A 13,594-nucleotide genomic window follows, 5' to 3' on the forward strand; every position below is an offset into this window, starting at 1 on the left:
GGGTTGCAATTTAAAGTTGATAAGAAGAATTGGCCTGGGAGGGTATCATCGACTCTCCTCCATGGGGTGTGGTATTGAGGTCGCTATCTTTAAATCAAATTGAAAATGGAGCATTTTAAGTGTTTTTAGTTTCCTGGTTTGCTTTATGTGAATGATTCAAATTTAACTGGTTGTCTACCTGCAGACAACACTGCTGCTGCACACCAAGACATCCCCTTGATTTGGTGTCACATTCAAATTGCCATGGAGAAAGCGGAAATGTTCCCTTCCACAGAAATTGCTTCAAGAGGTCGGAGACAAACACCCTTGCATCCCCAATGACTGAAAAAGTTCAGGTAACTGTAGCATTCAAGGTATGCAGTTCAGCAACTTTAATATAGAGTCTATTCTTAATTGGAAGTTATTTCCTGGTAAGTCATGGGCTGAATCTTGTGGCAGTGACAGGGGTCTCAGCTACAAGCTAGAAAGTCAACTAAACACTCATATTACCTCTTTTTGGAAAGGTTTGCCGCATCGTGTGTCAACACTTGGCACGCCAGCCATTTGCCTTTTCCCGGATCAATGACCCTGGTGGTAGAAGTCCCACCCGCTGAGAGCTGATGGCAACTCCTCTATATACAGCAGCTGCACCAGGGAAGCAGAAGCTGCTGCTGGTACTAAACCATCCAATGACTCGGATCGAGGACGGACCCAGGCACACATTTGTGATAGTGGGAAGGGGTGGTAAAGTGTTGGTCTTGAGGAAGGTGTCAATGGAAAGAGCAGACAGAAGTGGCTCTCAGTCGCACCTCCCTTCCTGAAGCTGGGTCCCTCAAGCTCAGCTCAGCACGACTCTCAAGAATATATCACTGCTGTGTTTAAACCATTAAGCTCTCAATCAAAGGCTAGTTAAAGGTACTGCATTGTGAAATTGAATGAACGCAAACCATTTCAAAGGACCTCTGGGGATTTCAAAGTTTTTCAACTGTTGTGAGCTTTCTAGGAAGGCATGGACGCTTCAAAAAGCAGCAGTGTTACAAACATGTGACTGAGGGAGTAGATGGGTGGCTAGCACTGCAACTTCACAGCTCCTGAGACACAGGTTCAATTCTAGCCTTGAGTGACCGTCTGCGTGGGTTTTCTCTGGGTGCTCTAGTTTCCTCCCACAGTCCAAAGATGTGCAGGTTAGGTGGATTTACCATGCTAAATTGCCCCTTAGTGTCGAAAAGGTTAGTTGGGGTTACCGAGTTATGGGGTTAGGATGGGGCTCTTTCCCAGGAGTAGAGCCCAGCGGTCAACCACTTACCTCCAGCCCAAGTCCACCTAACCCCGAAGATCCTCGTAGGACCCTGCCTCTGTAGACTGGCAGTTGCAGAGGGGCACATGGGCAAGACTTGCTTCCTTGAACCCCCGCAAGTCCCAACGTGCCAGGCCAGGGTACCACTGCCAGGGTGGGGGGGGGGGGGGGGCAGTCATGTCACCCTCATGCGTGCAGGGGGGCAATGGGGGGCACCCATTATTTCTGTGGATGTGGGGTGTGAGGAAGGTTGCAGAGGTGTTGGGAGTGCTTCCCATGTCAGCATGGGGATAATATTTGCATCATGGGGGAGAAGAGGGACCCGTCTCTGGACACTGGGCTCAGGGTGCCCATTCAAGTTGGCAGCCCGAGACTGTTGAGTGCAGGCTGGTTGGTGTGCTAGTCACTATGCATAATTTAGCACAGTAAAGCTATGAGAATCCCACTTCGGCCGGGCTCCTTGTGAAGCAGGAATCACTCCAGCTTTCCCGCTAGTGGGAGCACTTGGTTCCAAACGCAGAAATTTGCTCCATGTCTCACATAATCAGGCGGCACGGTAGCACAGTGGTTAGCACTGTTGCTTTACAGCACCAGTGTCACAGGTTCGATTCCCGGCTTGGGTCACTGTCTGTGTGGAGTCTGCACATTCTTCCATTGCCTGCGTGGGTTTCCTCCGGGTTCTCTGGTTTCATCCCACAAGTCCCGAAAGACATACTTGTTAGGTGAACTGGACATTCTGAATTCTCCCTCGGTGTACCCGAACAGGCGCAGGTGTGTGGCGACTAGGGGATTTTCACAGCAACTTCATTGCCATGTTAATGAAAGACTACTTGTGACAATAATAAAGATTATTATTAAATTGGAGGGTGGGGGTGGAGTTTGCAGAAATACATGATCCAAGAGGTGGTCACCCAACAGGTTTTTTTTAAAGATTACAAACAGAGTAGCATCTATTGAGACACAAAAATAGAAGTAAGGAAATGCAATATACCATAATGGCTTAATTCCCAAAATGTCTGAATAGGGTTGTGGAACATAGGAATTTGAGGGATATAGATACACCAAAAATTGACCTAGGTGAATAAGGTCATTAATGCCAGGGGGATGGCAACCTATGCAGGGAGTCCGAGAAAGAGGGAGCAAGGACAATAGCAAAAGGTAGAAAAATAAGAAAAGTGATAGGTGGAGAAACCAAGAACAAAATTCAAACAGGGCAGTAGAGAAAAATATTGGGAGCAAGACGAGCATTGTGAAAAGGACAAACTTAAAGGCTCTGTGCCTTAATGCACGGAGCATTTGCAATAGAGTTAATGAACTAATCGCGCAGATAGATATAAATGGGTATGATATAATTGGGATTACGGAGACATGGCTGCAGGGTGAACAGGGATGGGAACCGAATGCCCCAGGGTTCTCAGTATTTAGGAAGGACAGGTTTAAAAGATAAGGTGGTGGCATGGCACTGCTGGTTAAAGAGGAAATTAACACAATAGTGGGAAAGGATATTAGCTCTGACAATGTGGAATCTGTATGGGTAGAGTTGAGAAATACAAAAATACAAAGGGACAAAAGACATTAGTGGGTGTCATATATAGACCCCAAACTGCACTGGTGAGGTTGGGAATGGCATTAAACAAGAAATTAGTGATGCATGTAATAAGGGAATATCGGTGATCATGGGTGATTTTAATCTTCACATAGATTGGGCAAATCAAATTAGCCACAATGCCGTAGAGGAGGAATTCCTGGAGTGTATACGGGATGGTTTTCTTGACTAATATGTGGAGGAACCAACGAGAGAGCAGGCCATCTTAGACTGGGTACTGTGTAATGAGAAGGGAATTATTGCCAATCTGGTTGCACGAGACCCTTTGGGGATGAGCGACCATAACATGATAGAATTTTTTATCAAGATGGAGAGTGAAGTAGTTGATTCGGAGACTAGGGTGCTGAATCTTAATAAAGGGAACTATGAGAATATGAGGCGTGTGTTGGCCTTGATAGATTGGGGAGAGTTACTTAAAGGGATGACAGTGGATAGAAAATGGCAAACATTCAAGGAACGCATGGAGGAACTACAGCAACTGTTCATTCCTGTCTGGCATAAAAGCAAAGGGGGTAAGAGGGCCAATTCATGGCTTACAAAGGAAATTAGAAATAGTATCCGATCCAAGGAAGAAACATATAGATTGGCCAAGAAAAATAACAGGTCTGAGGATTGGGAGCAGTTTAGAATTCAGCAAAGAAGGACAAAGGGATTAAGAAGGAGAAAGTATAGTACGAAAGGAAGCTTGCAGGGAACATAAAGACTGACACTAAGAGTTTCTACAGATGTGTTAAGAGAAAGAGATTAGTAAAGAGAAATTTAGGCCCACTGCAGTCAGAAACAGGGGAATGCATATTAGGGACAAAGAAATGGCTGAGCAATTAAATACATACTTTGGTTCCGTCTTCACAAATGAGGGCACAAATCAGATCCCAGAAATGTTGGAAAATGAGAAGTTTAGTGAGAGGGAAGAACTGAGGGAGATTAACATTAGTAGAGAAATGGTGCTGGGAAAACTGATGGGATTGAAGGCAGATAAATCCCCAGGGCCTGAGAATCTGCATCCCAGAGTGCTTAAGGAGGTGGCTCTGGAAATAGTGGCTCTGGAAATAGTGGATGCATTGGTGGTCATCTTCCGGGATTCTATAGACTCTGGAACTGTCCCTGCAGATTGGAGAGTAGCTCACGTCACTCCGATATTCAAAAATGGAGGTAGAGAGAAAGCAGGGAATTATAGATCAGTAAGCCTAACATCGGTAGTGGGGGAAATGCTTGAATCCATTATCAAGGACTTTATAGTGGAACATTTAGAAAGCAGTGGCAGGATCAGTCAGAGTCAGCATGGATTTATGAAGGGAAAATCATGCTCGACAAATGTGTTGGAATTCTTTGAAGAGGTACGAGTACAGTCGACAAGGGGGAGCCAGTCGATGTGGTATATTTGGACTTTCAGAAGGGGCTTGACAAAGTCCCGCATAAGAGATTATTGTGCAAAATTAAAGCGCATGGGATTGGGGGAAATGTATTGAGGTGGATAGAAAACTGGTTGGCAGAGAGGAAACAAAGAGTAGGGATTAATGGGTCCTTTTCAAATTGGCAGGCAATAACCAGTGGGGTACCACAGGGTTCGGTGCTGGGACCCCAGCTATTCACAATATATATTAATGATTTGGATGAGGGAACAAAATGTAACATCTCAAAGTTTGCAGATGATATCAAATTAGATGGGAGGGTGAATTGTGACGAGGATGCAGGAATCCTACAGCAAGATCTGGACAGGGTTGGGCGAGTGGGAAAACCAATGGCAGATGCAGTATAATTTGGATAAGTGTGAGGTTATTCATTTTGGAAGCAAAAACATGAAGGCAGATTACTACCTGAATGGTGGTAAAATGGGAGAGGGGAGTGTGCAGCGGGACCTGGGTGTCCTTGTGCACCATTCGCTGAAGGTAAGCGTGCAGGTGCAGCAGGCAGTAAAGAAGGCTAATGGTATGTTGGCCTTCATTGCAACAGGTTGAGAGTATAGAAGCAGGGATGTGTTGCTGCAATTGTACAGTGCCTTGGTGAGGCCACGGAGTAGTGTGTCTCCTTCTCGGAGGAAGGATGTTCTTGCTCTTGAGGGAGTGCAGCGAAGGTTTACCGGACTGATTCCAGGGATGGCGGGACTGTCATATGAGGAGGGATTGTTCTCGCTGGAGTTTAAAAGCTGGAGTTTAAAAGCACTTTCTGCTTTTAATTCAGATTTTCAGCACCCACAGTATTCTCCTTTTTTCATGCTATAGTTAAGGAAGGCTAGATAAACACAAAGGATTTGAAACAACATTGATAGAAGTTAGCTTCATGAAGTGAGATGGTGGAGCAAAAACACTGGCACAGATCTGTTGGGACAAACATTTGTGCTGCAAATACGACGCAATAACTTCCGACAAATAAGCTTACATAATGTCAAGTAACTGTGCCATATTTTGATCTAAGCAAAGTCGTGGCTCCACACAAAAGGGATTAGTCAGCGATAAAGACATTAGAGGAATATAATGGAAGCAAGACGTTTACTAGCAAGAGGAGTACTTCTTTAACTTATCAACATAAATACAAAAGGGCATGTTGTCTCAGCAGTACCAAGATAAGGGATGTAACATGTAAAGCGAAGGCGCACATGACAAGATGGAGGAAACTAGCTGAAAGCCATGTCAAATTTGATGGTCTAGAGCAGAGAGGAATGCAGGCCATTCCAGGGTTAGATCATAAACCATAAAACAGGATCTCAATGTTCGTAATCTCTAGATTGCTAATTACACCACGCAACAGCTAAATTGGAGAAGCAAATGAAAAGTGCCTGGAGATAGGATTGGAGGGAAGCATTCAGTTTATCACTGAATTGAGACCAGTTCTAGGATGGGAGTCAGCTATACGGACAGGTCAGCCAGGAGCTAACAGAGCAGAGATCAATTTCCTCATAGGATGTTAACGGGAACTAAAAAGACAAACTTGTATTTATATAGCATCCTCCATGATGGTGCCATATTACAAAGTCCCAAAGTGCTTTGCAGCCAATGAAGTACTTTTTGTCATCACTGTTGCAATGTAGGAAACACAGCAAGCTTTCAAACAGAATATTTTTCTTGCGATCTTGATGGAGGGTTACATATTGGTCTGCGCAACAGGAATAACTCCTTTCTCACCTTGAAATAGTGCCATTTTACCTCTTACATCACTGCAATGTGGCAGATGGAGCCTCAGATTAAAGTATTGTCCATACAAAGTGTACAAAAATGAACAAAGTAGGGCCATTAAAAAGAGATTACAGGAGTTATACGATTCAAAGGCTTGTTAAAGAATCAATCAGCCTAAACGAAAGGGAAAAATGTTACCTGTACATTTACCGAGTTAAAAAATAGATTGAAACCAGGAGTTATTGCATCTTTAGGGCAGTACAGTAGGCATTATTGATTCAGTCACAGTCATGATACTGCCTTTATACACATGTCCACACAATTCTATAGCATCAATTTATCCAGCCCGAAGATTCTTTCTTCAGAACATCAGATGTCTACCTGTATTCAACTGCAGTGCAATCTAAAGACATATATTGTTCAGTTCCTTTTACTCACCCATATTGCAAGCTTTGCTTTATTTCCATCAACTGCAATTGTTTTCACTTTGAAGTCAACACCTGCAAAAAACATACATGTATAAATTCTTGATCTGCAAACTTTCTTGAGGAATTCTGAAACCGTCCAATTTAGAGATCCAACTGGATTCATGATCAATCGCAGTTTCTTCTGAATTATTTTCTCACCTTTCCAGCCGTAGCATTTAAAGTTACTGAACAATCTGAACTGAATAGAATCCTGGCATCTTCCAACTCATAAGGGGGCCATTCAGACCATCATAACTGCCTGAAAGAGCTACCAATTAGTACCACTCCCCTATTATTTCTCCAGAGCCCTAAATATTCTGCATGGTTAAGATTTTCAGAGGTAGAGTATTGAAGACCACAAAACCTAGGAGCCGAATTAGGCCACTCGGCCCATCGAGTCTGCTCCGCCATTCAATCATGACTGATATTTTTCTCATACCATTTCTCCTGCCTTCTCCCCATAACCCCCAAGCCCCTTATTGATCAAAAACCTATCTAACTCCATTTTAAAGACACTCAGTGATTTGGCCTCCACAGCCTTCTACGGCACAGAGTTCCATAGATTCACCACACTCTGGCTGAAGAAATTCCTCCTCGTCCCTGTTTTAAAGAATCGTCCCTTTAGTCCGAGATTGTATCCTCTACGTCTAGTTTCTCCTACAAGTGGAAACATTCTCTCCACGTCCACTCTATCCAGGCCACACAGTATCCTGTAAGTTTCAATAAGATCCCCCCTCATCCTTCTAAACTCCAACGAGTATAGACCCAGAGATTAAAGAGTCTGTTAAAGGAGAAAAGGCAGATAGAAAGGCGGAGACGTTTAGGGAGTGAATTCCAGAAGTTACAGCCTCAACAGCTGACGACGCGGTGTCAATGTCGGAACAAATGAAGATAATATCATAGGGCTGGAGGAAAAGGAGAGGCAAGGCCATGGTGGGATTTAATTTTAACAAGTGCCAAATAGATAGTGGAAGTAAACGGTGCTTGAAGTTTAGAGATAGGAACAATTAAACAAAATGTTAAATTAGAGGACACAAATTATTAAAGCCTTTGGAACAATGAAAATGCAGTTCATCCCTTTGAATGTCACAGCAGAATAGCCCAAGATGTAGCAGGAAAAAATAAAAAAAGAGAAGTGCAGCCAAAGGTCTGGTGATGCAGCCTGAGTCTGACAGTGCTAAAGTAGTGGTGGTACTGGTTACCTTTTCCTTTCCAATAGCAGCATTCCCATAAACGCTGTAGCATAGCTGCAAAGGTAGTGCAGCCACATATCGGACAACATCTGGCTGATAACATCACGGAATCTGACAGCTCTATGCATTGTCACCAGAATCTTTGCAATAGTTGGCACAGTTGTCCTTCTTTCTGCACAGAATAGTGGACTTCTGGAGCAGGCTGTACAATACAACACTGAATTTCTTCAAGCAAGAGTTGGACCAGTTTCTGGCAGGGGGAGATTAGCTCATACAAAAGGTAGGTACTCCATAGAATTATCAGGGACAGAATGATCTGTTGGACCAGTGCTCTGGACATGAAGCTTATTTGGAAACATATTGCTGCTTTGATGTGCTCAATACTTGGATTTTTATAACATTAAACATTCCTAATTTAGATAAAGTAAAGTTGAAAAAAAAAATTCTAAAGTACTTGATCTACAAATCCAAAGAGCATCCAAACTGAAACTTCTGTAATTTCTTTGCTTACTGTATCAGCAATCTTTATGGCCTGAATGAGATTGACAGCACTATTCAAAAGGTACTATGGACTCTGGCATACTCAGAACTGGGATAAGATTACAGATTTTTTTCACAAATGATTCCTACCTCGAGAGAGAAATTAATGCCTGCAGTCTGGGTCAAAGTTCCAGGGGTGAAAGAATGGGGTTGGCACTGGATCAGTCCTGCTCGAGGTCTGTTGCTTCATTCACTAGCCTTAGTGTGCAGCTGTACTGTTAGTTTTAACAACTTATTTTCAAAGCAGGAGTAGTGAGACTCTTTGCTATAATCACATGCATTTAAGATTGTTTCACATCAGGAATTTAACAGAATGGGGGGGAATGGGAAGAAAATGCATGCCAAGTGAAAGTTGGAATAGAGAGGGGAGAGTTAATGAAGATTTAATGGTAGGTTTAGAAGATAGTGAGAGACTTCACAAGGCAGAAGTGTTTGAAAACCGAATTGGAGTGCAAGAGTGCAGTGGTAGGGGAAAAGCAGCCAGGCAATACGCTAAAGATCAGGGGCGAGATTCTCCGACCACCCGCCGGGTCGGAGAATCGCCGCGTGCTGGCATGAATCCCGCCCCCACCGGTTGCCGAATTCTCCACCACCGGATATTCGGCAGGGGCGGGAATTGCGGCGCGCCGGTTGGCAGGCCACCCCCCGCAATTCTCCGGCCCGGATGGGCTGAAGTCCCACCACTAAAATGCCTACCTTACCGGCGGGACAAGGCGGCGCGGGCGGGCTCCTGGGGGGGGGGGGGGGGGGGCGCGGGGCGATCTTGCCCCGGGGGTGCCCCCACGGTGGCCTGGCCATCGATCGGGGCCCACCGATCCACGGGCGGGTCTGTGCCGTGGGGGCACTCTTTCCCTTCCGCCTCCGCCATGGTCTCCACCATGGTGGAGGCAGAAGAGACTCTCTCCACTGTGCATGCGCGGGAATGCCATCAGCAGCCGCTGACGCTCCTGCGCATACGCCGCCCGGAGATGTCATTTCCGCGCCAGCTGGCGGGGCACCAAAGGCCTTTTCCGCCAGCTGGCGGGGCGGAAATTCGTCCAGCGCGGGCCTAGCCCCTTAAGGTTGGGGCTCGGCACCCAAAGATGCGGAGCATCCCGCACCTTTGGGGCGGCGCGATGCCCGACTGATTTGCGCCGTTTTGGGCGCCAGTCGGCGGACATCGCGCCGTTCCCGGAGAATTTCGCCCCAGATTTAAAAGAGAGACACGAAACATAAAGAAGCCAGTCCTCTCCGTCTCTCAGGGAGATATCTGGACATTGAGACTTCCGATACTGGCTATGGAATGAATGGTCACACACATGATGGCCCCTGCTTGAAGGTGTTGGTTTTGGCCCTTTTCACCCGTGTTTGGAGTAGATTCGGCAGAAAAGTGAAGCGGAGAGTGCAGGGGAAGAGGTTCTTCCTTCAATAGGCATGTTTACAGCCTATCAGACCTGGCTAAAGACAGTGAAGGACCTGGCGATGGAGTTCAAGGTGACGTAGTAAGAATTACGAAAATGGCGGGGGGGGGGGGGTTTGCCACTGGCAGCAGGAAAGCTGCAGATGGAGCAATTGATGGGCTTCAATAAAGAGGAGTTTCGGCAGCAAAGGAATGAGATATAGAGCAACTGGTCGGAGGGGGCAGTGGCACCTCTTCGCAGGTGGAAAAGTGCCTCAAAACACAGGGGGCGACGATCTAGAAAGTGAAGAAGGTGGTGTCAGACTAGAATGACCGTTTTGTGCCTTTGGAGGCAGAAGTGGCGATCCTGGGGGGATCTGTGCTGCAGTCGAAGGTGGAGGACCAGAATAGGTCCAGGTGACAAAACCTGTAGATTCTGGGTCTGCTGGAGGGAGTGGAGGGAACAAGCATCACAAACTATGTCACGAGGATGTGGAAGAGAAGGTGTTGGACAAGGCCCCAGAGGTGGACCGGGCCCATAAGTCCTCGAGGCAGAAGCAGAGAGTGGGAGAGCCGATGCGGGCATTAATTGGGAGGATGCACAGATTTCGGGACATAGAAAAGATTCTGAGATGGGCTAAGAAAAGATCCGGAGGTGGGCCAAGGTGAAACGGATCTGTGACCGAGAGGGAAATAGAGTCTGAATTTATCAGGTCATTGGAGCGGAGTTGTTCAGGATGCCATTGGAGCGGAGTTGGTCAGGGTGCGAGTAGGGTTCAACAAGGACACAGCAGTGCTGTACTGGTGACGGATTAGATTTAGGGTGTTGTACCTGGCCAGACTTTGGGTAACCTATGATGGCCGAGAGTATTATTTTGAGACACCGGAGGAGGCAAATGACTTTATCAGGGATCATAAGCCAGAGGAAGTGCTGAATGGTGGCTTGGGATGGAGGAGTTATGTCTGCAAAAGTTGGGTTTTGCTATTCTTTGTCGGGTGTGTGTGTGTGTGTGTGTCGGGGGGGGGGGGGGGGGGGGAGAAGAGTAGTCAAGAAGTTGTGAATTTGTAAGGGGGGGGGGGGGGAGAAGAGGGATTGCTCTCCCCCCCCCACCCCTTCCTACTTTGTCAGGAGGTCTTGTGTAGGTTTTTGAACATGTTTTTTTCCTGCAAGGGTTGTAGTTTGGGGGGGGATGCGGCGTGGCAGGTATGGAGGATGACTGTGGACATGGCTGGGGAGGAAGGTCATCTTGGATGGGCCGGGTTTAGAATGGAAATGGCCCAAGAGTAATGATGGTGGACACTAGAGAGGGGTGGAGACATAAGCCTCTGGTGAGAATGATGACATGGAATGCCATAGGGCAGCACGGTAGTACTGTGGATAGCACAATTGCTTCACAGCTCCAGGATCCCAGGTTCGATTTCGGCATGGGTCACTGTCTGTGCGGAGTCTGCACATCCTCCCAGTGTGTGCGTGGGTTTCCTCCGGGTGCTCCGGTTTCTCCCACAATCTAAAGATGTGCAGGTTAGGTGGATTGGCCATGATAAAATGCCCTTAGTGTCCAAAATTGCCCTTTGTGTTGGGTGGGGTTGCTGGGTTGTGGGGATAGGGTGGAGGTGTGGACCTTGGGTGGGGTGCTCTTTCCAAGAGCTGGTGCAAACTCAATGGGCCGAATGGCCTCCTTCTGCACTGTAAATTCTATGAAAAAAAATTCTATGAATGCCCATGGGCTGAATGCACTGGTCAAGTGGTCCCAGGTCTTCACACACCTGAAGAGCCAGAGAGCAGAGGTAGTCTTCTTGCAGGAGACGCATCACCAGGGGAAAGATCAGGTGAGGCCGAGGAAGGGCTGGATGGGACAAGTGTTCCGCACTCGTGTTTGATTCCAAGTCAAAAGGGATGGCCATTTTACCGAGGAAGAGAACGGGGTTTACGATGGTTAGATAGGTGCGGGACCGGGAGGGGAGATACAAGATAGCGAGTGGGGTGTTAGTAGGGACGCTGGTGTTGTTGGTAAACATGTACGCGCCTATTTTGGATGATGTTGATTTTGTAGAGGTTCTGGAGTGATTCCGGATCTGGACTCTCACCAGTTGATCATGGGAGGGCGGGGGTGGTTTAATTGTGCAATGGAGCCGAGGTTAGATAGGTCAAGCCCCGAATCGATGGGAAGGTCAAGAATGTCAAGTGTGCTGGCAGGGTTCATGGAAAGGAACCCAGGAGGGAGTATTCCTTCTTCTCGCATGTGTATAGGGTGTATTCTAGGATTTATTTCATTGTGAACTGGGGGCTGCCGATGGGGACGGTAGGGGCAGAGATTGTGATCTCGGACCATGTGTCGCACTGGTTAGATGTGAGGCTTTGTTCGGGACAGGTGCAGAGGCTGGGGTGGAGGTTGGACTCTGGACTTTTGGCTGATGCGTGGGAGGGTGAGAGTGGGAGTTACAATTAAGAACTATGTGGAGTTAACCAGAATGGTGAGGTATCAGCAGTTACATTTTGGGAGGCCTTGGAAGACAGTGGTCCGAGGGGAAATTATTTTGTTCAAGGCCCATAGGGATAGGATGAGGAGCACCAGCAGTTGTTGGACAGGAGATACATGGTGGCCCCTATGAAGGGGTTGTTGGCAGCAGGGAAGCTACAGAGGCTGACAATGGGTAAGGTAGTGGGGCAGCTACAGAAGCGAGGGGGTGGATTGAGTATGGGGAGAAGGAGAGTCGTATGTTTAATTAATGGTCCACCAGTTGCAGCGTCCAGGGAAATTCTGCAGATGAGTGGAGAGGGGGGCGGTGGTGTCGGAGCTGGAGAGGATAAATGAGGCGTTTAAGGCTTTCTATGAGGGGTTGTGTAGGGCTGAGCCGGTGGGGGAGACAGCGGATATGAGACGGTTTCTGGATGGGTTGGAGTTCCCAGAATTGGAGGACGGAAAGAGGCAGGCATTGGAGGAGCCACTGGGGTTAAGGGAAATGATGGAGTGCATTAGTAGGATGGAGCCGAGGAAGGCCCTGGGACTGGACGGCTTTCCAGCAGAGTTTTATAAACAGTTTGCAACAGAGTTGGCCCCCCACCTAGTGGGTATGTTTAGTGAGGCGGTGGAAAAGTGCGAGTTGCTGGCCAAGTTAGCACTGGCATCGATTTTGTTGATCCCGAAAAGGGGAAGGACCATCTGGAGTGGGGGTCCTACTGTAGCCATCTGGGATGGCCACATCCCGATTACAAAATGGACACTTGCAAAGAATGCAGGGAAAATTGGACAAGACTGAGAAACAAGCAGGTGCAAGGTCTATCTGTTGATTAGAACCTTAAGCTCTCAAGACAGGGCAGAAACTGCAAAGCAATCTACATACTAATGAGCCATCTCCGGGGACAAAAGGGAAACATTTGGATACACAATGTTAAGGCAGACAGCCACAATGTTAAGGCAGACACCCCAGCGCCAGAAGAGACAAAAACAAAGCAGACCCGACGGCCACCTAGGACACGCCCAGCAACCAGGGAACCCACTCCTCTATTGGAGGAAGATTGATACGAATGATTGGGAAAGGCCCAATTAATTGAGGCCAAGTTCAAGGTCTGCCCAAAAGCGCGCAAAAGCCCTTTTGAGTACATAAGCACTCACCAAAGAGAGAATCCTTCTTCTTTGGCTTGGTCTCTCAGCGAAGAGAGAGACCAGGCTAGCAGCTACATCAGACCAACTAAGTTCCAAGTCAACACACGCTACGAGATAGACACTCCTAGTTGCTACCCTGTAAACAGCTCAACCCAGCAGCCTCAGAACCGAGCAACGGCCATTGTTCCTCTGACTGAGTGGGCACCCGAAGCGAAGTATAGGCTTTAGTAACAGTGATAGTTTAGTTTGTAGAGTTTATGCACGAGTAGATTTGACTGGTGTGTAAATAAATGAGCATTGCTTTTGAACTTACTAACTGGTGTATCGAGTCTTTGATCAGTATTCGGTTTGAACCTTGTGGCGGTGTCGAAAGATACCTGTCGACTCTTAAGCAAACGTAATTAAACAGAGCC

General features: G+C 47.0%; 1 protein-coding gene across 1 annotated transcript in view; it reads right to left on the reverse strand.

The window, feature by feature from the left end:
- The window catches only part of rab18a (RAB18A, member RAS oncogene family), an 81,265-nt gene that overhangs the window by 32,626 nt on the left and 35,045 nt on the right, over positions 1-13,594 (reverse strand). The window contains exon 3 of the mRNA XM_072508400.1: positions 6,434-6,495. Coding sequence (XP_072364501.1) covers positions 6,434-6,495 — 62 coding nt within the window. The remainder of the gene's footprint in view (positions 1-6,433; positions 6,496-13,594) is intronic.

Source organism: Scyliorhinus torazame, chromosome 6 (genome assembly GCF_047496885.1).
Source record: "Scyliorhinus torazame isolate Kashiwa2021f chromosome 6, sScyTor2.1, whole genome shotgun sequence".
In the NCBI taxonomy this organism is placed as follows: Eukaryota; Metazoa; Chordata; class Chondrichthyes; order Carcharhiniformes; family Scyliorhinidae; genus Scyliorhinus; species Scyliorhinus torazame.